The following is a 26,913-nucleotide window of genomic DNA, read 5'->3' as shown; positions in this document are numbered from 1 at the left end:
AGTTATTCTCAGAAGTTGGTCAGCAACAAAATTTTCTTAAGTCAATGACAAAAAAAGGCATCACTGATTATTCCTTAGTGGTAAATATAGCACATATCATACATGTACATATTTCCATGCAACTCAGAGAACCTTATTTTAAACTACATCTTTTCTGCTTCTTTGATCTTAAAATGCCCTTTCTTTCATTACATGATGGTGACTGTTGTTAGGAGCTAGATTTTTTTTTCTTCATTTTTCTTCACTGACAAAATGAAAATTTGTCAATTTGATGTTTATCCCAATTTTGGGGAACAAATTTTGGGAACAGAAAATATAAGGTTCTAAGAAATACTAGTTGGACCTTTATTTATTTTCTAACATACCTTAATGCCTACATATAAAGTGGGAATTGATGGGCTGGTGTTATGGCTCAGTGGTAGAGTGTTTGCCTTGCACATGTGAAGCACTGGGTTCAATCCTCAGTGCAATATAAAAATAAATAAATAAAATATAGGTATTGTGTCAATTTACAACTAAAATAGTTAAAAAAGAAAGAAAGAAAGAAGGTGGAAATTGAATTTGGCTGAGTCTAAGGGAAAGCTCTCTAACCTAAGATGCAAAGATAATATAGGAAGATCATATATAGACCTCATGCAAATCCATCACACTGCTAACAAAAAACAAAATAGAAATCAGTCATTAGAATTATCTTCCTAAATGAAAGCCAACAATTCATTTTTCAAATGTACCAAATACTGAAAAAGTTTAAAACTACTGGGGAAAGGAGTCTTCTATGAGTCCAATTCATACTTTCCTACTAAATCTATAATCAAAAATAATGGTAGAATTCCCACCTTTTTAGTTTTGCTTTTATTAGTCATTCAGAAACTACTCTGTAGAAAGGAGTCTTTTCAGAGACTCAGAGCAATCTGTCAAGAGCATCAACAATGCTCTGGGTTACAAGTTCCAACTCTGGAAAAATAATATTACTACATACTCTCATTTTACTGAAAAACTACACAAGAGTTGAGAGAGGGAACTATGTAACTATGAACCATGTAACCATGCAAGTTCATCAGAATCCTACTTTTGAAAAGAAATTCTAAAAGGCAAATATTAGTCCTGTATTATGTTGGTACATGTGTGTTTGCTAATCTATGTGTTAAATGCTTCAGTAAAATTCACAGAAGAAATTCAACCAAAGAATGGGATATATGTGGAAAAATACTAAGTTGCAGATTTAAGCCCCTACATTGAAACATCTGTTGTCACTGTCTAGTAATATTACTGTCTAATAGAAACAAAGGTATCATCAACTATCAAAATCCTTATGATATATTTTTTAAAAGTGCTTTACTCCCACATATCCATTTTTGAGATGGTTATTTAAATGTTAACTTTTTTGGTTTTGTTTTTTGGTACTGAGGACTGAACCCAGTGATGCTTTATTACTGAACTACATCCCCAGACTTTTTTATTTTATTTTATTTATTTTTTTTTTTAAAGAGAGAGTGAGAGAGGAGAGAGAGCGTGAGAGAGAGAATTTTTAATATTTATTTTTTAGTTCTCGGCGGACACAACATCTTTGTTTGTATGTGGTGCTGAGGATCGAACCCAGGCCGCACGCATGCCAGGCGAGCGCGCGCTACCGCTTGAGCCACATCCCCAGCCCCAGACTTTTTTATTTTAAAAGAGGCCTAAGTTGCTAAGGAAATCCCTAAATTGCCCAGGCTGGCCTCAAACTTTTTTTTTCTTTCCACATTTTTTATTGGTGCATTATACTTGTACATAATGATGGAATTTGTTGTTACATATTCATACATGCATACAATATAACAATATAATTTTGGTCTCTAGCTTTCGATCCTTCTATCTCAGCCTCCCAAATTGCCCAGATTACAGGCATGTGACATGATGCCTGGCTAATTGTTAGCTTATTTTATAAATGTTTTTGAAGTAATTTTTTTAGTTATACTCACATTTAATACAACTAATCTAGTAAAATTTACTTTGTAGATAAAGGACAGTAAAAAAAAAAAAAAAAAAAGATTACATTTTTCGAACACTTGTCATGTGGCAGGTACTGAGCTATATGATTTATTTATATTATCTCATTCAATCCTTACCAGAAAATAGATATTGCTTTCCTAGTTTACAGAATAGGAAAAGTGATGCTCTGGGTAGTAGTAAACTGGCAGTGATGGTAATAAAAGTCAGGCCTATGAACTCCACCACCGTGTGCTTCTTCCCTTGACCTTACTACTTGGTGCTACCTACTTTCTGACAATGTAACCTTAATATTGAAGACTATTATCTTTAGTCAAATCAATTTTGTGTCATGCAGCTTTTAAAATTTAATCAAAGTATTTTATGAATAAAACAGCTGGAGTTTGAACAGTTCTACTAAAAATGGGATAAAAACATACATATACATATAATAGTTTACCACATATCTTGCAACTATAATTAAAAACAAAATAATAATCTTGCTCAGTTTTTAAAACCACCTAAATGAGGCAAGTACCTTCAGAGAAGGAAACTCAGACACATAGAAATTAAGCAAATTGCCAAAGGTCCAAGGACTGATCACACGAGGCAGAGCAATTTATACCCAGGCAGCCCAACTTCAAAGCCTCTCACCCACTGCATAGCACTTGTCTCAAATGGAAGCTAAGACTAAGAAAGCTCCTAAGTATCAGCCTTATTTTAATATTCTACATTTTCTGTAGTTTGAGTATTATTAATTTCCTCAAAACCTAAATATATATACATATATGTACAAATCTTTTATGTGCTAATATATACACAAGTAATGATTGTTCCTGATTTTTATAAATCAGAAAAGAAAGTAAATGACCATGTATACACAAGTAATAAGGCTATTTCTAATTTTTATACATTAGGAAAGAAAACAAGTGACCATGTATCTAGTATTAGGCCACAGGTGCAATCTAATTCTGGGCCTTAAACTAAAACATAATATAAACTGGTCTATGAATAAAAGGGAACACTGATAAGAGCTAACTAATTCTTTATTTGTCTAAACCTATAGTTAGGATTTAAATGTTTGTAGCCATTTAAATAATCAATAAAATCTATACAAGATGAACTTTCACTTAAAACCATACCCCAAGCATAAATTTGAGCAAACTGAATACTTGGGAGTTTGATAAACTAAAAAACAAAATAAATCAAAACCTTAAACCTCTAAGATATAGAAGATAGCTCTTACAGGCTGCAAGTAGAGTGAGCAGCAGCAAAGCTATAGAGATTAATGACTACCCCCACAAGCAGGCACGGATATTTGTCACCCAGGACTACAAAGAGAAGAAAGGGCGACATCTGACAAAACAATAGTGAATAGGCTTTGTAAAGCTTTCACAACTTTGATGTGTAAATAATGGGATAAATGCATTCATTGCTCTAAAAACTTGAAATCCTTTTACTTTAAAATATATATATATTTTGAGGAAAAAGCTATTATTAAAAATGTAAAATGATATCTGAACCTTCATCAGTCAAATGATAATTGATATGTAATAAACTATTGCCTGTAATTGTTTTCAAGATCCAGCATAAAAGATATTTGCCTTTAAATTCAGAAGCTAAATCCAGAGATTGCATAAACTTGGACCAGTGCTCTACTCTTGCTCTCCCTTTACTCTGAACATTCTGCTTAAAATAAGACCACATTGACCTTGTACTTGTGTATAAGTACAATATGAAAATCCTTTTCTTTGGTCCAAAACGGGCTATTCCTAAGTGGTGACCTATAAATTACTATAAATAAGAATAGTCCTAGCTTCAGGCCATTTTCCATTGTTTCAATCTGCAACAGAAATGGTTACAAAGCAGATCAGAGTGGCTAAAATTTAAGAAAAACCAGGTAAGCAGGGGCTTCTAAGAGAGACTGGAGTACCTGAGTATCCTTGGCAGGTTCTGCGTCAGAGCTGGCACACCGGTAGAAATAGAAAAGTGCACAAGCAGCAAAACAGAGAGAGACACTAAGATAGCAGAATTAATGACCACCGCCCCGCCAACGAAGCCAAACACAAACAGCAGCATGCATCCAGGACTCATGGCGCTGTGCTGGCATGGTGAAACACCCGAACCAGGAGGCCTACACGGGGGCCAAATGGGTATCTTTGTAGTGAGGATCTGTCATTCAGCTGCTGCCACAAAAACAATGCCATCAGCAGCAGCTTTCCACTCGGTCCTGCAGCGGCTCCCAAGTGATGACGTCATTCCGCTCTCCCCACCTAATAACCATAGAGCGGCTGCTCCTACCATTTATGCAGCAACCCAGAGCGACAGCCAGCCTATTAACTATCTTCCTCTCCACTGAGAGTCCTGGCTTAGCTCATTGGATACAAGGCCCAGAGATCTACATAATTTATTCACACTCCTACATCAAACAGATGGCTAGCTAACCCCTTCAAACATGCCTCTCTGGACCAAAAAAGTCCAATTTAATGAAGAAATTTAAAATTTCAACATTCTCACAAATCAGAAAATTTTAGACCCTGCATAATCTCCATGAAGAATCATAAACATCAAAATACCTCAACATGCTGCTTATAATAGCATGGCTCATAATTTATCTTTTTAATAATGAAAGCTGTTTCTATTTTTCCATGCTATTCTCTCCTATAGCATTCCAACCACTGTGGAGAGCTTTTTGAACCAGCCTAACTATTGTTCCAGGATTAGAGAACACAAAAACCCAGAAACAATCAGATTATTTATTTCGTTTTTTCTCAAGGCAGAATGTCTAACAAAGCTTACCTAATTCTACTATGAGCTGCAGACTCTAGTTGATCACTCCCTGAGAGTTGATGAAGTTTTGTTCTTTCTAAGTGTTCCATATAATTATGGATCATCTATTTAAAGACAGAAAGAAAAAAAATCACAAAATTTAAGACTAATACCTGGAAATAAAAGCATAGTATTATACCAAGGAAAACATTTTTTTGTATAATTTTCTTATTTATCAGGTTACCCAATTCCATGTTTAAAAAAATGAAGGAAATGAAATTTTTTTCATGGCAAAGGAATATGCTAATGACTATGTTTTAGATGCCAGTGTCCATAGAAGTACCAATATGTTGCTTAACAGGAAAAGAACTTTTTAAATAATAAGTGATGACATTAAGTGAAACAATACTGACATAAGTAATATGAATTGGTATATAGACATTGGGAGGAGGTGATAAGAGACTGCTGATTAAAAATAGATGGCATTTAAGAAACCCATTCACTAAAATGAGAAACAAAACCTGTGAAACTTATACGTTGATCTTTTCCATGTTAAAAGTGATTAATAGCGTAAAGATCGTTTCTGTTTAGTTAAACAATTCAAATATTAAATATCAAAATATTTCTGGTTTCTGTAGATTTAGTTGAAAGAAAGCTAAAAAAATATTTCTCCGTTTGATAATTTATTGGTCATTACTTAATATAATTATCTGTTAATAATAGTTTACAAATGAAAAATCAGAACACCATAAGTCTTAGGTAAGAAACCATATAATAGTAAAGCTGAATATGAAAGTGAAAATTTGAAAAATATAAAATACATAAACTGGCGATGGTAATGTAACTCAACAGCAAAATGCTTTTCTAACATGGAACAAGCCCTATGTTCAATTCCCAGAACTGCAAAACCAACAACTACCAAAACAACAAATAAAGTACATTAACTGTTAAGAAATTCTAATAGTCTATTTGATTCTTGATAATCTACACTTCCACTTTTCAGGATACTAAATCTGAAATTAAGACATAAAAAATGGCAAAAAATTCCAATCATTTACTTATTTTTTAGTTGTCGTTGGACACAATACCCTTGTTTTATTTATTTATTTTTACGTGGTGCTGAGGATCAAACTCAGGGCCTTGCATGCGCTAGGCAAGTGCTATGTCGCTGAGCCATAACCCCAGCCCCTCAAACATTTATTTTTATTGTGAAAATTCTACTATGTATAAAAATTTCAAAATATGTTAATTTTAAGGTGCTAATTATTATCAAATAAGATGTACTCTGATACATGAAATAAAATAAGTAATTTTATTAAAGCAAATGTAATAAAAAAATGAATCAGAATGTTCCTCAATTAAGACTAGTCCAGGGTTGAGGTTGTAGCTCAGTGGAAGAGTACTTGCCTCAGTATGAGTACTTGCCTCAGCATCACATAAAAATAAATAAAACAAAGGCATTGTGTCCATCTACAACTAAAAAAAAAAAAAGGACCTAGTCCAAACAGAAAATGTCAGAAGCAAAAGACATAGAATCACAGATATGGTATGTGAAAACATTTTAATCTTAAATTTACATAATTTTAATTTTAAACTTACTTCCATTTTAAGAACAATTTTGTAGAAATGCAGCTATTATTTTTATGTCAGCAAGTCAGAAAAAATGAGCTGTTTTCTTCTTTTATCAGGAAGAACTTTCAGGGGAAAAACAACTCTGACAAATAGCTCATTCTAGATTGATACTTTTGCTTTAAATGCTTAAATAAAGATTTAAATTTTAGTAAATGCTGGATTCTAAACCTTCCTCAAACAACTGACCAAATAATTAGAGATATGATATTCTGACATTCCAAAATGGTTCAAATAAGGAAATTAACAACCCAAATAAATTAGCATTTACTGAGAAAGACTAACAACAAAATGGTAGCTATCATTTATTAAGCACCAACTACATGTCAGCCAGTACATTTACAGCCATTTTCATTTAATCCTCACGATATCACAATTCTATAAACTCCAGATCTGGGTTAAAACAACTTGCCCAAATTGATAAACTGGCTAATGATTAACTGTTTTAAGGGCAAATATCAGGTCTGTTTGACTCAGTCATCTGAGCAGTTAAGCACTGTAAGACTCATGCTATAGCTGCCCTTTTAGTTGATTCATTAAGCAAGCAATGAGCCCATTGTCCTTTTTCCCCTCACACCCACATGAAAACTCCACACCCTAAAGCATTCCCTGACGCCTAAAATAATATACACTATATTCCATGAATGCACAAAAAAGTAGAAAAAAATAAATTGTGCTTAAAAAATAAAATTTTAAAATACGGCTTCACTTTAAAAAGCGAGAGGGAGGGTTCGGGGTGTAGCTTGGAGGTAGAGCACTTGCCTAGCAAGCGTGAGGCACTGGATTTGATTCTCAGCAACACATAAAATAAAAAATAAAGATATTATGTCCACCTGTAGTAATTTTTTTTTAAGGTGAGAGGGAGAGCAAAACCTGTGCTACTAGATACAAAAGAGACATAAAAAAGTAAAACAGGGCATGCTTTAGATATTCTACAATTGGGTCCATCAGTCTCATCCCTCCTGGTCACAACTGCATCTCAATTTTCTCAAGATATCCAAATTAATTCATGTATATTTCTGAGTCAATTCAGCAAATAACAGTTGGAGTCATCAACAAGGAACACTGGAATCCTGGTATGGGATGTGTCCCAACTCCCGTTCCTCAGGATATCTTCACAACAGAAGTTGACTCAGCATTAGCTAAAACCAAAAAGCAAGGTAATAGTGAAGTTTGGGAGACAAGTGACATAGATCCCTATAAACATATTAGTCTTAAGTCTTTCCATATGCAGTCCAAAACTCTCTTAGTTGTTGAGATGTCCTAAAGCAAAGAGGCAAAGAAAAATGTCTGGTATGTTTAGCCTATGAAACTTTATAATTGAAAGTTCAGGCAACAGAATCAGACCTGTCTTCAAATTCAGTTACTAATTAGCATGGGATTTTTGACAAATCACTTAAGTCTCTTTCTAAAAAACTTTAATCTATAAAATAGTGATGGATAATAGTTTGGTCAAAAGATGAAATAAAATGCCAAGGCATGATGATACATCTGATAATACAAGCAACTTGGGAGGCAGAGGCAGGAGGAATCCAAGTTGGAGGCCAGCCTGGGCAACTCAAAATTTAAAAAAAAAAAAAAAATTTAAAGGGTTGGGGATATAGCACAGTTAACACCCTCTGCGCCCCAGCCTCTCTCTGCATTCAAATATTCCCTGATATGCAAGACCCTCACAGGATTACACAGGGCATGTTTGTGGTCATTAGCTTAAGAGACTACATATGTGGTCCAACTACTTCATAATAACCCTTATTTTTCCTTTGCTGCTCTCCTTAAAGCATATCTTGAGTAAATTTAATAATTCGCACAAAATTTTGATTTAAGAGCAGTTATTCACATTACAAAAAGAGCAATAGTAGGTTTCCCTTAAAGAGTAAATAATGTGTTTGATAAAAGTACTATTTAAACAACTATTTTGTGCCTGTAAAATGTGTAACCTTCTTTGGAAGCAACGGTGAAAAGGTTACAGATTAAACCCTCCAGACTCCCTTTCCCTGAAGATTTCCAGAATTTACCTTGAAAGGGCACCTAGTTCTTTAAAAAGTTGGAGAGCTATTTATAATTGCTAATTGAATGACATCTCTAGAACAGATGTATAAACACAGAAACTTGTAGGCTAGAGTAGAACAGACCCAAATTTCAAAGCAGCCATGTTGCATGAACAAAGAAAGTCTATCAGAGCAGAAGGCAGTTGTTGCTTTTACTTAAGGAGAGGATCCTCTGAAAAGAGTTATCAGGCTGCAAGGAAAAGCTGCCTTGGTTATTGGACAGGTGTAATTCTTGACTTGGAAATTAAAGACTTTTTTCAAATTGCTTTTTCTTCTTGGACTGTCCTTTGATGAAGGCATGAAATGGAAAAATTATTGCATCTTTTCATTTGAAGTCAATGTCACTTTTTTTTTAAATCTTTATATTTTTTTTAACTTTTTTTTTTTTTTTGAGAGAGAGAGAGAGAGAGAGAGAATATTTTAATATTTATTTTTTAGTTTTCGGCAGACACATCATCTTTGTATGTGGTGCTGAGGATCGAACCCGGGCCGCACGCATGCCAGGCGAGCGTGCTACCGCTTGAGCCACATCCCCAGCCCAATGTCACTTTTTTCTGTAGTAATAAATCTTCACTTTTATTAAATTTAGGGGGGAAAATAGGAAATTTCACTCGACAGTTAACCCCTCAAGAATGCATATCTTAGACATACTTCAAATACATAATTTAATAATCGTCAATTATTTGTAGGTTAGAATGTTACTTTAAAAAGCATTATTTGCCAGGTGGGGTGGGTGTCCACCTGTAATCCCAGAAATTCAGGAGGCTGAGGGAGGAGGATCACAAGCTTGAGGTCAGCCCTCAGCAATTAGTGATTTAAAAAAAAGTAAAAAATGAAAAGGCCTGGAGATGTAGCTCAGTGGCAAAGCACCCCTGGGTTCAATCCCTAGTTAAGAAAAAAAAAAAAAAGGCATTATTCATCATTATCAATTTTCTATGATATTTAAGCATGTTCTTCTAAATATAGTTGTAATTACTAACAAGGATAAGCATTATAATACTATGCATAGGACAATGATCAGGCATTAAAATGAATGGTATAAAGAGAATCAACATAGGCTTTTAACAACCAATGTTTTTAATAACAGCTTTAATATCTACCAAATATTATATTATTAAAGAGTGGGTATTTTTTTTCCATACTGAAAACGCTCCTGTGTAACCTGTTCCTGCCTTCCCAGAGCTTTATGTATGGTTTCCAGATTTTGGTAGTCAATTTCTTCTCTCAACCACTTGATATCAATTCTGTGACATTTCACATTTTGGGTGGGGCTATAAAATGAGGATAATAAAACCTCACCAGACACGGCTAACAGGAAGAAATTCTAACACTCGCAAGAAACTATCACCTACATTATTCCAAAGCAAAGGAAATTTTAGTGCAATACGATTTTATGTTCCTTAAAAGCAATAATATAGGTTTCTGCTACAAGCAGGATAGGAAATCACACAAATTAATGAAAGAAAATCGGGAGCTCAAGGCTGGAACCAGGGCTAGGACTATAGCTCAGTGGTAGAGCAGGTATTTATTACTGAGTTCAAGGCCCTGGGCTCAAACTCTAGTATCAGTTAAAAGAAAGTAAGAGACTAGAATCATCTGAATCATGGGAAAGACAAGATTAGATGAGGAAAAAGAAATAAAATTTTTTAGTGTAACAAATATTGCACAGACTACGAAAATTCTATTTATCTACGTATGTGAATCCTAGACTGACCATGATAAACAAAAACAATTTTCACATTGAAATAAAAACAAAAAAAAATGCTACATATAAAAAACTGACAGAGAATCATAAAAAGAATATTTTAAAGCCCTCAAGTACATTTTCTAATTTGTTTTGGAGAGATTATGTAACTAAACTGTTTATTTAAAATACTGAAAACTCATGCAAAAAAACTGTTTTAGAATCATTTTAAATTAACATATTTTAATGTTTAGGTTGTCATGAATTTAATGTAACAAAATTACCTTATACTGGATTATAAATGTAGAGATCCTTACCAATAATTTACCAATGCATCATTTTCAAACTGGTAACATATAATCTTTTTACTACATGCACATAAGTTTTTGCTTAGCCAGCCAAGGAAACAAGTATTAGAACTGTCTTAAATAACTAAATTATTCTGTGGCATGCTAACGCACTACTTGAAAAGTTAATTCCAGATTTTAAAAAAACGAAAAGCAAAGCAGATGTTTGGTATATGCCACATGACATTTAATGTTTTCTAGAAATAACCCCTGCCAGATTATTCTGATTTTCAAAGAAAAATTAAAACATGCTTTCTAAGGTCTGTTTCTTTGTCTCCACATAAGCACGGTAATAACAGCCCAGAAACCCACCTCAGTGTGTCTTTGATGTAATGCATTATATTCCTTCTTCAGTTCTGCTTCTCTTTCTTCAAGTCTGCTAACTGAAATTAAGATACATACACTTAATCAAAACCAAATACAAGAAATTTACTTGAAAATGTCTGTCTTAAAAATGTGAAATGGATTATCCATAATGCTTATTAGCAAATTTAAGACTCAGTGCTCCATATGAAATTCTGTACAAAAGAAGCTACCTCATTTCATCATCTTTAATAAATAAAACTTTCAGATGGAGAATCAGGGGGAAAAATTAACAGATTGGTTCTCTTACGTATGTTTATTAGGTCATTCTTCTAAATAGATTTTTATTTTGTTTCTGGTACTGGGGGGTTGAACCCAGAGGCTCTTTGCCATTGACCCCAGTCCTTTTTACTTTTTATTTTGAGGTAGGTCTCACTAAGTTGTCCCATCCTCCTGCCGAAGCTTCCTGAGTTGCTAGGATGACAGGTGTGTGCCACCACACCCAGCTTTTGAATAGTTGTTGTGGTTTGGGTTCTTTTTTGTGGTTGCTGTTTTGTTTTTGTTTTTTCAAAAACAAACTTCCTTAAGGAAGTTTTAACCAGCAGTGAGGGCCCAAATCATTGATTCTTATGTTTTATAGTAGTATTCAAGATCCTTTTCAGCACTATCATGAAAGTATCTTCTAAGTACTCTGCTCCACAAGTCTTCTCAGTTTAAGGGAATTATCTTCTTTTATTTAGCTCCCTCTGCTGATGGATTTTGTGAGTGACACTGATGCGGAATAGCACAGAATAAAACTTACAATATTAAAACAAAAAAGAAAGCTTTAGAGCCTGAAATAAAGAATATCAGAGCAGGATATTGGGAAAGAATGATTGATAGAAAAGAAGAATGATTCAGAAGAGGTGAAGTCCAAGTAAGACGACAAAGAAATTATAATACTCAAGACAGATGGTAATGAGAGTGTTCTAGACACTAATACCATAGAGAAAGGAACACAGAACCATGCTGCTGGTGAGGCAAATGGAAGAGTGGCCAGTTGGAAGAGGTCACAATGACTAAGGAGCTGTGGGACATAGTTACTCATCCTTGTGAATCAATATTTTCTTGATAATGTACAACTAAAACAAAAACTTGGTGCTAAGGCTAAAATGAAATCCAATTATCATCCATAAACTTCAATTTCAAATTTGTGTTCATTAGCAAAGCCTCATTATTCTTGTCAGCTAACTTGTTATAACACAAATACATTTATATCATCATTATTATTGCTAACATTATAGACTTTTATATGTTATATATATATATATATATATATATATATATATATATATATATATATAAATTACATTATAGACTACTTATTATGTCCTAACTGTAAATAAACTAACTTATTAAAGTCTGACATTAACCTTATGATAAAAATATCATCATTATATTCATTTTGGAACTAAGGAAACTGAGACAAATAGTGACAAAGGTGATTACTTTATAACAGGAGTCTTGTCCAGAATCTCTGTTCTTAATTACCATGCTATAGAGAATCTCAGCAAACACTCCTTTTAATCTGTTTTATATATTGGAATATACTCTTAATATTTCCCTGAAGGAAGGGCAAAAGCTTCAAACAAAAAACTCCCTGTTCTTGTGGAAATAACCAATTATACATCAAACTGTCAAGCAAAAACACATACTCAATTTTATTAAACATTAGGAAGAAGCACACATTATGATTTGGATGTGATTTGTTCCCCAAGAATTCATGTGTGGAAGCTTTTGTTCCCAGGTGGAAACTAGTGAAAAGCCTTTGGGTCACTGGGATGGCTGCCCTTGGAGGAAATTAAGGCAGCTCTCATAGGACCCCTAAGTTTTCATGAGAGCAAGTTGTTATACTAGAGGACCTGACCCCTGAATTTCTCTCTGGCTTCTTGTTTTTGAGATGTAATGTCTTCCTCCTAAACACACTCCTGCCACAGTGACACCATCTGTCATTAGGCTTCACCAGAGGCTGAACCAATCCTCTTCTCCCCCACTGTTCAATATTGGACTTTGAACTTCCAGAACTGTAAACCCTTTCCTTGTAGTTAGCCTTCCTCAGGTATTTTGTGATAGTAATGAAAAACAGAATAATACATTAAAAGCAAACATTGGCTAAAATAAATATAATTCACAAGCACTGATAAAAATGTAGAACAAGTCCAACTTTCATATACTATGATGGGGAGTATTAACTGGTATACACAACCTGAAAACTTTTTTACAAAACTTAACAAAGTAGAATGTTTGTCAATTCTATGACAAAACAGTATCACTGCTAGGAAGTACACATACGTATCCATCCAAAAGCATTTAAATGTTCAAAGAAGCATTATCCATAATCAACATGGAAACAATATAACTATCCATGAACAGCATAAGGGATATTCATGTACTGGAATAGATGGAAAATGAACAAATTATCTCCCACACACATCATGGATGAATATCACAAGCAAGATGTTGAGAGAAGCAGAAATCAAAGAATATAAAATTCAAAGATACACAAAACTAAAGTATTAGAAATCAGGATAGCAGTTACCTTTGGGGAGGAGTTTGTCTCTTGACCATGAATTTATTATGTATGTATAGACCCACCCTCCCCCAGTTCAAACATAATATGTATCCAATAACACAGGCGCTTTCCTTGGCTTGAATATTCATTAAATTCATTACCCATTATGCTATTAGTTTAACACGTAGCACAGAATTTAAACAGACTAGCTGGAATCACCATAAACATATTGTGCTCCAGGAGTAGTGGCATATGCCTATAATCCCAGTGACTCAGGAGGCTAAGGCAAGAGGACTACAAATTCCTGTCTCAATTAACAAATAAAAAGGACTGGTTGGTGGCAGAATGCCCTTGGATTCAATCCATAGTACCACAAAAACAAATATAACCAAGTTGTATTGTTCTGATTTCAGGATTCACAGGTAGACAGCAATAGTATTACCAAATTAGAAAAAAATATAAAAGGAAACAAAGATGGGTAAGGAAATATAAACTAGAATTACTTTGTTAAAGGTCATGTTGGTAATTTCTATAAGTAATATGTATATCCTTTGATAATATGTTCTTATTTATCCTACAGATATTTACACTTATGCCCAAAGATATGAAAATGAAGACCTACTGTAACATATCTTATAATGACCTCCAAATTGGAATAACAATCAAATTTGCCATTAGAAGGTTGATCATGAAAATTATGGAAGTCATACAATATCAATATCATGCAGTGGATTTCCTATTTATTTACCACATGACCACAAGTAAATTAACCTCCCTGGGTCTCAGTTTCCTTGAGCAGTTAACAGTATATCAGAATTGATATTAAGGGCTGGGGTTCTAGCTCAGTGATAGAGGGCATGCCTAGCACATGTGAGGCACTGGGTTCGATCCTCAGCACTACATAAAAATAAATAAAGATATTGTGTCCAACTACAACTAAAAAATATTTTTTAAAAAAAGAATTGATATTAGGTTAATATTTGAAAAGGACAGTCAACTGTGCGTGGCACAAATGTGTTTTTCAAATGAAATACAATAATTAAAGATGCCCTCAAAAGAAATGCATTGTATCTATATATACTGACATGGGATGCTGTTAAGAACTGAACAGAAGGGTGTTGAATATATATTGTAGAAAATTAAAAAAACAAAATACAAAGCCACTAAAATGTCCACAAAACACTAGCTCTTTTCCACACTCTTCTTACTCAAAACAAAAAATTTCCCACCTATTCTTTTGCTCTTTTCTTCTCTCATATCACATGTTCAATCTATAAACAAATTCCTTCCATTCTACCTTCAAAATTAATCTAGAATCTGACTCACTTCCCTCCCCCACTTTTTTTTTAACCACCTCTGACAAACTTCCATCATGGTCCAAGATATGATCTCTTAATTAGATTACTGCAATTATATACTATCTAGTAGCTCAGCTTAGTCACTGTTCCAGTATATTCTCAAAAAAGTGTGGGTGGAATTGACTGACTACTTTAAACCCTTCAATAGTTTCCTGTCAAGTTTAAAAGTATGTTGGGAGTGGGGCATTCTTACAATGATCTACAAACAATGGTCTACAAGACTCCTGTCAAGTTACTCAGACCACCCTACCCTTGTCCCTAACCCCATACAAAACTTTGATGTCATTACCTAGGTGTTATGGACTGGATTGTGCGTTCATCCCATAATCTCATCATGGGTGAAAGCCTTAACTCCCAATGTGATTGTGTTTGGGAGTAAGACCTAAAGGATGTAATTGAAGTTAAATGAGGTCATGACAGTGGGGCATTAATCCAATAGGATTCATGTCCTTATAAGAAGAAGAGACACCAGAAATCTTTCTCAACCTAGAAAGAAAAAAGTCATGTTGGGACACAGAAGACTTCTACCTGCCAACCTAGGTGAAGGGCCTCAGGAAAATCCAAACCCGCTTGTAGCTTGATCTTGGATTCCAACCTCAATTTTGAGAAATAAATTTCTGCTACTTCAACTATCCAGCTTATGGTAATTTGGTATGACAGCTTTAGCTTATTAATATATCAACTAAAAACCATTAAGTAAGCCTCAGAGAAGCTTTCATACAAAGTGTTTGTTAAGTAACTTTGTCAGGGAACAGGGTCTATATCTTACAGAAACAGGTCATAGTTTTATACTAGCTTACTCATCAATGGTCTGCATAGCTTTGTTGCAATGGACTACTTATCAAGACGATGGGAAAGAAGAAATAAAACCTCACTATATCACTGTTTTTTGGATTTCCAATATTTATTTGAATGAACATGACCATTGTTGAGACTGGCTTGGGTTTATCTACAAAAATTCCTTGACATTCTATTAATCAATTTATTCTCCTTAAACATTTTAGATTATCCCTATCTATAATTCCTTTGGTCTCCATTCACAGTTTTCTTTTTTTTAATATTTATTTTGGACACAATATCTTTATTTATGTGGTGCTGAGGCTTGAACCCAGGGCCTTGCATGTGCTAGGCAAGTGTTCTACCGCTGAGCCACAACCCCTGCCCCCATTCACAGCTTTCTAATCCATTAGATTTACCTGCTACTTAGTTTATTCCCATTTGGCAACATATTTTTACTTTTGCCCCAAAAATAATATTTGATAAAATATCAACCCATTCTTTACCCACCTTGAAGACAAAATTTTTATACTTATTAATCTCATAAATGATCTGTAAATATTATTTCTTAGCAAGGAATTTATCACACACAAAAAGGACATTCAGCACATGCAAACTACATGGGGTTATACACAACTCGTTCCCTATCTGTTGTTTTTAAACAGACTTTATTTTTGGAATGGTTTTAGTTCACAGCAAAATTGAGCAAAAATACAGATATTTCCCATGTGCCCACCACCCTTTGCGCCACACAAGCACATCCCAAGTGAGAGTGGTACATTTATTATAATCAATGAACCTACAATGACACATCATCACCCAAAGTACGTCATTTACATTAGGTTTTACTCTTGGTATTATGCATCCTGGGTTCGGAAAAATGTACAGCAACATATACCCACCTTTAAAGTATCATGCAAACATACAAAGTAGGTTCCCTACTTTTAAAAATTCTCTGTGCTCCAGCTATTCATCTTCTCCTACCTACCACCAATCCTCAGCAATCACTGATTTTTTTTTTTTTTTACTGTCTCTGTAGTTTTGCCTTTTCTACATGGTATATAATTGAAATCATATCATAGACTTTTCAAATTGGCTTCTTTCACTTAGTAATAAGCATTTGAGATTACTCCATGTCTTTTTGTGATCTGATAGATCATTTTAGCACTGAATAATGTTCCATGGTATAGATTACCATGGCCTATCCTATTATTTTCATATGAGCCAAAAGTCTTGAAATTACAAGCCTTAGAAATCACCATTTCTAAGCACAAAAGTTATATTGTTAATTCAGAAAAGTTGTATTTTAAGATATTTTCAACTAGTACTGTGTATGTTGAAAATCTGTATAACAGATGATGTCCATGTTTTCAATGCAAAATAAATCATAACCACACTTAAGCCAAGCTCTGTTTTAGTTTTTATACAAATACATTTTTCCTATTACACTAGTTAATAGCAGGCAAAATACTGAATTTTGCATCATCTTAAATAAAAACAATTTTCCTGGTTAAAAATGTCTAAATAAATTAGATTTAAATCTAATCAGCTTGTCTAGCAAAGTATATCATCTACTTGTATCTTCCCCTCCAATCCAGTACAAGAGTAAATTATAGCCTACTGACCTCACCTACTTACTTGAGATCTTTTACTAATTTACTTGTCTGTCACATTAAACAGAAAGTTGATCATTTTGTATAGTTATACTCAAATGTGTCACTGATAACTAATCATACAAATCAAAACAAGAAGATTAATAATATATTACCCCCATTATTATTATGTAACCACACAGCTTTATAGAGAAAGTTCAAACATTAGTTTATCTACTTCCCCATTTATGAACAAGGCACTAAACAAGTCAGGATACCAAGGGGAAATCCAAGGAATATGTTCCCCAAGTAGTTGTCCATTACATTTAACTGCAAAAGTTAGGCTTTCACACAGCTAAATTAGAGTTTTGGTTATTTCTGGCTGTGAGACCAGCAGGATATACAGGCAATTCAAAGTAGTGAGGACTGGGCATGGCAACATGCTTATAATTAATTCCAGGGGCTGCAGAGGCTGAGGCAGGATTGCACGTTCAAAGCCAGCCTCAGCAACTTAGTAAGACCCTAAGCAAACTTAGCAAAACCCCATCTCAAAATTTAAAAATATATATATATAAAAAAGGGCTGGGATGTGACTCAATGGTTAACCATCCCTGGGTTCAATACCTGGTACCAATAAATGGGCGGGGGGTGAGTGGGCAGTGAGGGATCACAAATACATATAATTCAGTCCTAAAAAGAAATGTAGTACCAATGCATAATACAATATGAATGAACTTTATGCTGAGTGAAAGAAGTGGTCACAAAAGACTCTCTATTGTAAGATTCTGTATGAACTATCTGGGTTATACAAGTCCACAGAAACCAAAAGTAGACTAGTGGTCATCAGGGAGTAGGGGAAGCAGGGAAGTGCTAATAGAGAGAATGCTAATAGGTATGGAGTTTCCTTTTGGGGTGATGAAAATGTTCTCGTATTAATAGTGGTGATCATACAACTTTGCAAATATATTAAAAACTTCTGAGTTGTACACTTTATGTGGTGGATCTTATTACATTCTAATTAGATTTCAATTTAGAAGAGTAATGACTAACTTAACCCTTAACACAAACATCAGAAAATTTATCTCCTAATTTAATAATAACCTATCTTTTAAAGAAAAAGAAGGAAAAACAAATAATAAGGGAATGAAATCTCAACATTTAGTAATGTTGACTAAATTAATGAATATGCAATGATAGGTTTTTTGTTTGTGGGATTTTTTGCAGTGTTGGGGATAGAATTCAGGCAAGTGCTCTATCATTAACCCATATCCCCAGCCTGCAATTAAGAGTTTCAAAGCAATGATAAAATCAAACCAGAGGAACCTTAGGTTATTTTTTAAAAATAATTGTTACATTTTCTTTAAAAGTTCCTCTTTCTGAGGCCAGTGCTGTGGCTCAGTTGTAGAGTGCTCATCTAGCTAGCATGGATGAGGCACTGGGTTCAATCCTCAGTACCACATAAAAATAAATGAATAAAATAAAGGTATTATGTCCAACTACAACTAAGAAAAAATATAATTTTTAAAAAGGGGTGGGGGTGTGTAACTCAGTGGTAGACAACTTGCCTATCAAGTTCAAGACCCTGGATTGAATCCATAGTACCACCCCCCCTAAAAAAAATTATCAGACTGTATATAATTTGTCTGCTAAAACAACCAGAGTTAGCTTAATATACATTAGCTTATAAACATTTATGAGGACATTATTCATTTAATGTCCTCATAAAAGATGTCATAAATCCAAGGTATATTATTACCCCATTACACTTAAGAGTAGTGTCTATAGTCAGGTGTGGTGGCACACACCTGTAATCCCAGCAGCTCAGGAGGCTGAGGCAGGACCATCAAGAGTTCAAAGCCAGCCTCAGCAATTTAGTAAGGCCCCAAGTAACTCAGTGAGACGCTGATTCTAAATGAATACAAAAAAAAGCTGGGTATGTGGTCCAGTGGTTAAGTGCCCCTTGATTCATTCCCCAGTACCAAAAAAAAGAAAAAAAAAAAAAAAAAGACTAGTGTTTATGTCTGTTATGCTGAATGACTTTCTTTTAAAAAAAATTTTTTTTATTGGTTCTTTTTAGTTTTATGTGACAGTAGACTGTATTGTGACATACTATATGTAGTATAACTTCCCATTCTTGTGGTTGTACATGATATGTGAAGTTACATTCGTCCTATACTGAATGACTTTCTGAATGCTATTCTGGCAATTATTCTCTCCTCCCTAACACAACAATTACCTAGACAGAAATGTTAATGACTTTCTGTATTTCTTTATCTGTACTGTGATCTAAATATTATATTTTTAGGTATATACAATACCAATCATATAAAGATCATAAAATATTATCCTATAATCGATTATATAATACATAAATTATGTATTATATATACACACATGCCGACTGAGATTATGTAATACACTAAGATCATATAGTACAAATTCAGAAGCTCTCAATCTTTTCTGAAAATAACTCAGTACAAAAACATATCCAATAAATTCAGTTTACTAAGGTTTAAGTCATGTGAGATGGTACAAACATTTTTGAAAAGTACCTTTTAGCACAGGGAAGAGGCATCTCAAGAGTCCTGAATGCCACTAAGGAAACAGTAAAGGAAAAAGGAGGAAAAAAAGAAGGGAAGGGCAGAGCAGAAAAGTAAAGTGAAGTCCTTGGTCAAGGACTATAGATATCCCAGAAGCCTCAAGTACCATAAAGTTAACCAATGCCTATATTGTTATATTACTTCTGAAATGTATTGCAAGATCATTTCTTGTTTAATAGTTCCCATGTGAACCCAAACTTCAAAATAATCTCAGGAAAAATCCTAAAATCTTATCTTCTTGCACATCAAAACAAGCTACAACCTGCCATTAACTGGCAATAAACAAGTTTCTGTTTATCCTACCTATTCCAAAACAAAAGATAACCAATCTGCAATTTTTTTTTAATCTGCTAATTTTCTAGGGAGGGAAAATGAAATCATGATACCTAAAAGGAAAAAAGTAGGAGGAGGACAAGAAAAAAATAATCAAACTCTTCCCCCTTATAATAGCTAATTGAGACACTTTAGCCTCAATTTGAATGCTCTTTCTTTCCATCTTTCCAAAAAGCAAGAGGATGTGATTAAGGCAGGAAGAGCCACCTGCTCTGCAGGCTCAAAATCAGAGCTTACCTCCTTAGATTGATGGCCTTTGCCAAGTTTGGAACACCTTCCATCTCTGTTGTCTTCTGCCCCATCAGACTGCTGATAGGCCTATGGGGGGAAGAAAGAGAAACAGACCTGCTAGAATGCCATATCCAACTCATTATTTGCCTTCCCAAAAGGAATCATTAATTCTTACTATTCATGGAAGGCAGATAATCCAACTATCTGTTACTGGACCTCAGAAGATTGACTTTGGTCTTTCAGAAATTCTCCTTGAATAATTTACCATTGAAAGTCCCCCAAAATAAGCAAGAATCAAATGCTGACTTCAGAGCAAACAAATCTAAGACAACCACATCAAACAGTAATATAAACCTCTCCTCTACCAACTAAGTCCTTCACCATGTCTTTAAATCTCAACTTTTCAGACAGAAAAATTAATCAATAACATTGTGAAAAATTATAAACATTTTAAAGTGCTCATGAATCAATGATCACATACTGAAAATAGAGTGGATTTAACTTCAAAGAATTCCTGGGGATAGGGACTTCTAACAATCTGACACAGTCATGCTTTGAAGATGTCACCTAAGCCATCCACAACAGAAAACTGACTAGCTCTCCTACCTAAAGATTCTATGTAGGGAAAGGCCATGCTTTACTTTAGCACATATTCCTGTGTATTCCTCTATGGTCAAGAAATACTTCCTCATTACCAACAAAACCCAACAAATTCATTTCTTCTAATTTAACCCTCTGAGATTACAGAAACCTAGCTTGGCATCTTTCTTATCTACCATCCCTTTTTATGTTTGAAGAAGAAACTAATTCATTTTTTTTTTCCTGTTCTCTAAGCCCAACTACCAGAAAACCTTTAGTCCTTACTCAGAGAATTAATTTTCTGGGTTAGCTCTAGTTCTAGGTATTAATTATAAACTACAATGGTAAGGTTCTCAGTAGACAACACTAGACTACAAAAGTGGAAGAGTGTAAATACAAATAATTAAACATAAAACAGAGCAGAAGACCACAGTATTACCTATGAAGCAGAAGTAATAAAATATTACTATTTGCATAAATTATCTTGTGTCTGCTTTCCTGCTTTCCCTCTTATAGACACTTAAAAAAAAAACAGAAAACAAATAAATGAAAAAAAACAATAGTCCTTAAACAAAACTTAATTCAATTCAGATATTCTTTTTTTTTTTTTTTTTTTTTTTTTGGTATTGGGAGTTGAACTCAACCACTAAGTGATATCTCCAGCCCTTTTTTAGGTTTTTATTTAGAGACGGAGTCTTTGCTGAGTTACTTTGGGCCTTGCTAAGTTGCTGAGGCTGGCTTTGAACACAGATCCTCCTGCCTCAGTATGCTGAGTCACTGGGATTACTGAACCCAGGACCCCATGCATGGTTCTCAAGTGCTCTACCACTAAGCTACAACTTCCACCCCTTTTTAATATTTTATTTTCACACAAGGTCTCCCTAAGTTGCCCAGACTGGACCCAAACTTTTGATCCTCCTGTCTCAGCTTCCTGAATAGAGACTTCCAGGCAAGCACTACCATGGCCTGTGGAAGAACAATTTAAATATGGTAACCAGGTATGGGGCTGGGGATGTGGCTCAAGCGGTAGCGCGTTCGCCTGGCATGCGTGCGGCCCGGGTTCGATCCTCAGCACCACATACCAACGAAGATGTTGTGTCCGCCGAGAACTAAAAAATAAATATTAAAAATTCTTTCTCTCTCTCTCCTCTCTCACTCTCTCTTTAAAAAAAAAAAAAAAAAAATATGGTAACCAGGTAAATTCAAACCAGTAGTTACAAAGTTTGTTCTGAGTTTCTGGATAGCTAAAATAGAAAATAAAATAGCCGTTAAATAATTTTTTCTTTTTTGGTTCTAGGGATCAAACCCAGGGACACTTTACCACTGAGCTACAACCCAGTCAATTTTGTTGTTGTTGTTGTTGTTTTTAATTTTGAGACAGGACCTTGCTAAGTTGTTGAGGTTGGCCTCAAACTTGCAATCTTCCTGCCTCAGCCTCCCAAGTAGCTGGGATTACAGGCGTGTACCACCATGTGCAGTTGACTGTTAAATAATTTTTATTAGAGAAAGAAGGCAGCATTGTTCCTCAGGAAAAATAATAATTGTTAATAGATGGCATTCCTTTTGGATGTTCAATATGTGCAGACATAGAAACGATAAAGATTATGCAACAAGTAAAATACTTACAAAAAATTAAGGAAAGATACAAATTTATACGTACACTCCAACTGCAGTGATTTAAAAACATGATATATGTGGAATAAAGACTAGGCCATACACATAATATGCCCCAACCAAAAAATAAACTATGATTTCTTTCACTAGAAGGACCATATCATAATCCTTTGTATAACAAACATACCACAACCAATGTGGAATGCTAGGCATACTGCAGTAGTTTACATTTAAATGTAAAAATTAAAATATTTTTTATTTTAAAATATTAAAATATTTTTTCTAGTTGTAAATAGACACAATACCTTTATTTTATTTATTTTTAAGTGCTGCTGAGGATTGAACGCAGTGCCTCACCCATGTAGGCAAGCACTCTACCACTGAGCTACAACCAGCCCTTACTTTTTTTGGAGGGGGGGGGCACTGGGGATTGAACTCAGGGGGCACTCAACCACTGAGCCCCAGACCCAGCCCCATTTTGTATTTTATTTAGAGACAGGGTCTCACTGAGTTGTTTAATGCCTTGCTTTTGCTGAGGCTACCTTTGAACTGAAGATCCTCCTGTCTCAGCCTCCCAAGCCACTAGGATTACAAGTGCGCACCACAGCACCCTGCCACATTTTTAACTGTATAAAAAAGCTTATATTTATCTGACGGACTTAAGATAATATTTGGCTTACAAGATAGAAATACTAAATAAACGACAGAAATGAATATAAAAAGTATTTTTTGACAAAGGATTCCTTACTGTCACACTATGAATGGCAAAGTTCATTAGCTAAAAAGCACCAACTTCCTTATTGCAAACCATCAATATACGTTGAAATGTATACCACATATACACTTCAGATTCTTATTTAAGACTCATAAGATGCTAATTACCAATATTGTTTTGTTACTCCCAGATAAGGAATAATATACACCATTTTTTGAGATGCTTTATTCATGTTGGAACAAAATAAAAAATATTTCTTATTCAATTTTTTAAAAGAGAACCAGAAATCTCCAAAATCAAACATTACCACAAAATTGTAATAAGATTTTTTATAAATCAATTTCTCAACAATGTTATTATATCATACCACAACCACATTCCACACTTCAAAAGCTGTAAAATGTGGCCTTTAATTCAGTTCCTCTTTCTTTATATTTTTCTTCCTTCTCAAATAGCTAATAACTGCAACCAAAATTTCCCCTTTTTAATATAGGAAGTAGTTTTCAGAACAGAACTTGTGTTCTATTATGGCTATGTTTTAAAAGAGATATATGCCCTAAAACATTCATCAGTTGACATGCTCAGTCTTCTAAAATTAAAGACTCTAACACATTGTACATATATAAATACGGAAACTAGACAAAGTACGGTTGTCACATGGCACTCAATAAATGGTACTAAAGAGAAAAAACTACCTACCTACTCTTTCTTTCCTATAGGTACCACCAACTGTAATTTCAGAGGCCCTGAAATTATGATCCATGAGGTGAGGCTGTAATGAGTTGTAAGTTAAATTAAATATTGGGCTATAATTATTTTAACAAAAATCACTATATTTTTCTTAAAACAATTAATAGTAGACTTTTTAAAAACTAGCCAAAATAGTGTGTTTACTATTATACAAAACATTACACTATTGGAGCAGTGGCTTGAGAGTCTGATGTGGGAGGACCACTCGAGCCCAGAAGTAAAAGGCCCGTCTGGGCAACACAGTGAGACCCATCTCAAAAGAAAGAAAAAAAATTATGAGGCTGTGATAGAGCATTTGCCAAGCATGTGTAAGGCTCTAGGTTCAATCACTGGCACCACAAAAAAAAAAAAAAGGATGAATATAAAAAGAATACATTCTGGGCTGGGGATGTAGCTCAAGCGGTAACAGGCTCGCCTGGCATGTGTGGGGCGCTGGGTTCGATCCTCAGCACCACATAAGATGTTGTATCCACCGAAAACTGAAAAATAAATATTAAAAAATCCTCTCTCTCTCCTTTCTCTCTCAAAAAAAAATATTCTGACATACATCTACTGAAATTTGTTTCATCTTCTAAAAAGCAATTATTCACTGAGCATGTTGACACGTGCCTATTATTACAACTACTCTAGAGCTGAAGCAGAATTTTAAGTTGGAGCCCGACCTGGGCAATTTAGCCAGGCCCTGCCTCAAAGATGTAGCTCACAGAGTATTCTTGGATTTAATCCTACCTCCCCCCAAAAGCACTTATTCCAAGGCCTATGTTTCCAGTAGTATATGGCATTAATGATATAAATGATTATCTTCTACCACTGTCCAAAAAATTAGGGGGTTTGATTCATATTGGAGATTTCAGGGAGAGAAAACTCACAGAATAAAGGAAAAAAATAGTCAAATATTTTCCAAAAATAGGTGGGTTTATATTTAAATGTAACAAGATAAAGACTAGGGGGAAAAGTTCAATGTATATACTTAAATTTCATAGCCCCAGTTAAGGATTAGAGGAAAATAGAAGAAAGTGAGAGAAAAACAATTAGAAAACACAAAAAGTGGCTGGGGATGTGGCTCAAGCGGTAGCGCGCTCGCCTGGCACGCGTGCGACCCAGGTTCAATCCTCAGCACCACGTACCAACAAAGATGTTGTGTCTGCCGAGAACTAAAAAATAAATATTAAAAATTCTCTCTCTCTCTCTCTCTCTCTCTCTCTCTCTCCCCTCTCCCTCTCTCTCTCCTCTCTCACTCTCTCTTTAAAAAAAAGAAAACACAAAAAGACTCCAAGATCTCAAAAGCAGAGGGAATAAGTTCCAAAGTATTAATAATAGAGAACTCATTTACAGCCTCACTTGGTGAATCAAAAAATTTAGTTGTATAAACTCTACATCTGAATGGTCAATTTTACTTAACCAAAGTTGTACGTTCTTTAATTGTTATTTTTTTATATTTATTTTTTAGTTTTTTTAGGTGGACACAATATATTTAATATTTTTATGTGGTGCTGAGGATCGAACCCAGTGCCTCACGCATGCCAGGTGAGCACACTACCACTTAAGCCATATCCCCAGTCCCTCTTTAATTTTTATTTGGACACCAAGATAAATTTCAAAATGGGATAGAGACTCACTGGATAAATTTGTGGGAAGATATACTAATAAGAAAAATAAAGTTTTCAGATCAAATTAAACTCAAGACCTGATTCAATATTTAATATAGAATTTATTCCTTCCTTCCCTAGAGTATTATCAATTTTAAAAGGCACCTAATTTTAAAAAATGTCTTTGAATTACAATGAAAACATGATAATACTTTCTGGAAAGAATAAAGGAAAAAAACAGTCAAATATTTTCCAAAAATAGGTGGGATTATATTTAAATATAACAAGATAAAGACTAAGGGGAAAAGTTCAATGTACATACTTAGATTTACATACTTAGGATACAACAGAATGTGATGATTTCCAAAAAGCTGAATGTGCCTCAGAGACTAGACACTGAGATAAATAATTCTCCTAAATTGACTATTTACCTTAGTTAAGAAACTGGGTTTTTTTTTTTTATTATTCTTATTAGAAGGAACAGAAAATAAATTTTTAAATCTTAGAATCAAAAGGCTAATATGCCTATGAACAAATGAGTAACTCATTCCATTTACTTTTGTTTAAAAAAAAAAAGCAGCAGTATTTTCTCTGAATGTGACATTTTACATTTTACAGTACTGTGACATAAAAAATGCAATTTCAATAAAAGGTGATTCTTCCTCTTTCTTTCCACACAAGCAGATTACTTAATGCATAAATGGATTTTAAATAAGGAATTTCTTTCCAAGTCAAAAGAAAAATGTCTACCGAAAACTTGGCACTTTTTAGAAATCAAGAAAAAATTTAATATTTTAAACAAATGAAAATTAGATTGACTCTGCCAATTGTGCCTTTAATGTTTGGTTCTAATAATACTATCTAATCCCCAATATGAAAATGAGAATTAAAACATTATCTTTTTTAAATATATTTTTTAGACATTGATGGACCTTTATTTTATTCATTTATTTATATGTGGTGCTAAGAATTGAACCCAGTACCTCACACATGCTAGGCAAGTGCTCTACCACTGAGCCACAACCCCAGCTCCTAAAACATTATCTTTGCTAGCTAAATTTTCTTTTTTGTTAGAGAACACTCAATCCTTAAAATGTTGCAAAAGCTTGCATTTGCCACAAGACAGTTTTTCCAGATGAGTGGTCCACAGTAATGTGACTCCAGTTATGTAAGAGTGTATGCACCAAGTAGTCTACGTAGAACCTAGAATAGAATCATAGCAGTTGCTCAATGTATTCCATGTTAACCAAGGAAAGGAATATAATTCTAGGTATCTTCAAGCCTAAATTGACATATGACATGTGGCTCATTTTATTGATATTTGTTACAAAATATCTATTAGCTCTCTTCTATGATATTGCTTAATAGTCATATGAATTTTTTTTTAATTCCAGAATGAACTCCAGGTTTCCAGTGATTTTGATTTAGCTCTATTAGGTCCTTTTAGAGGTTTAGAAGACACACACTCAGTTCTCA

The 26,913-nt window shown here is 34.2% G+C and overlaps 1 protein-coding gene across 3 annotated transcripts in view; it reads right to left on the bottom strand.

The window, feature by feature from the left end:
* The window catches only part of SPAG9 (sperm associated antigen 9), a 134,993-nt gene that overhangs the window by 81,994 nt on the left and 26,086 nt on the right, over positions 1-26,913 (bottom strand). For 2 of the 3 annotated variants that reach the window (XM_081270602.1, XM_081270603.1), the window contains exons 3-4: positions 10,758-10,828; positions 4,768-4,862 (exon numbers count right to left, since the gene is read on the bottom strand). In XM_081270602.1, coding sequence (XP_081126728.1) covers positions 4,768-4,862; positions 10,758-10,828 — 166 coding nt within the window. Of the gene's footprint in view, positions 1-4,767; positions 4,863-10,757; positions 10,829-20,196; positions 20,227-26,913 lie in introns of those variants that run through there. The other variant, XM_081270604.1, reaches the window with a different exon arrangement.

The sequence above is a fragment of the Spermophilus citellus genome, assembly GCF_964194105.1.
Source record: "Spermophilus citellus genome assembly, chromosome: 17".
In the NCBI taxonomy this organism is placed as follows: Eukaryota; Metazoa; Chordata; class Mammalia; order Rodentia; family Sciuridae; genus Spermophilus; species Spermophilus citellus.
This window is presented reverse-complemented; position numbering and strand designations above follow the sequence as displayed.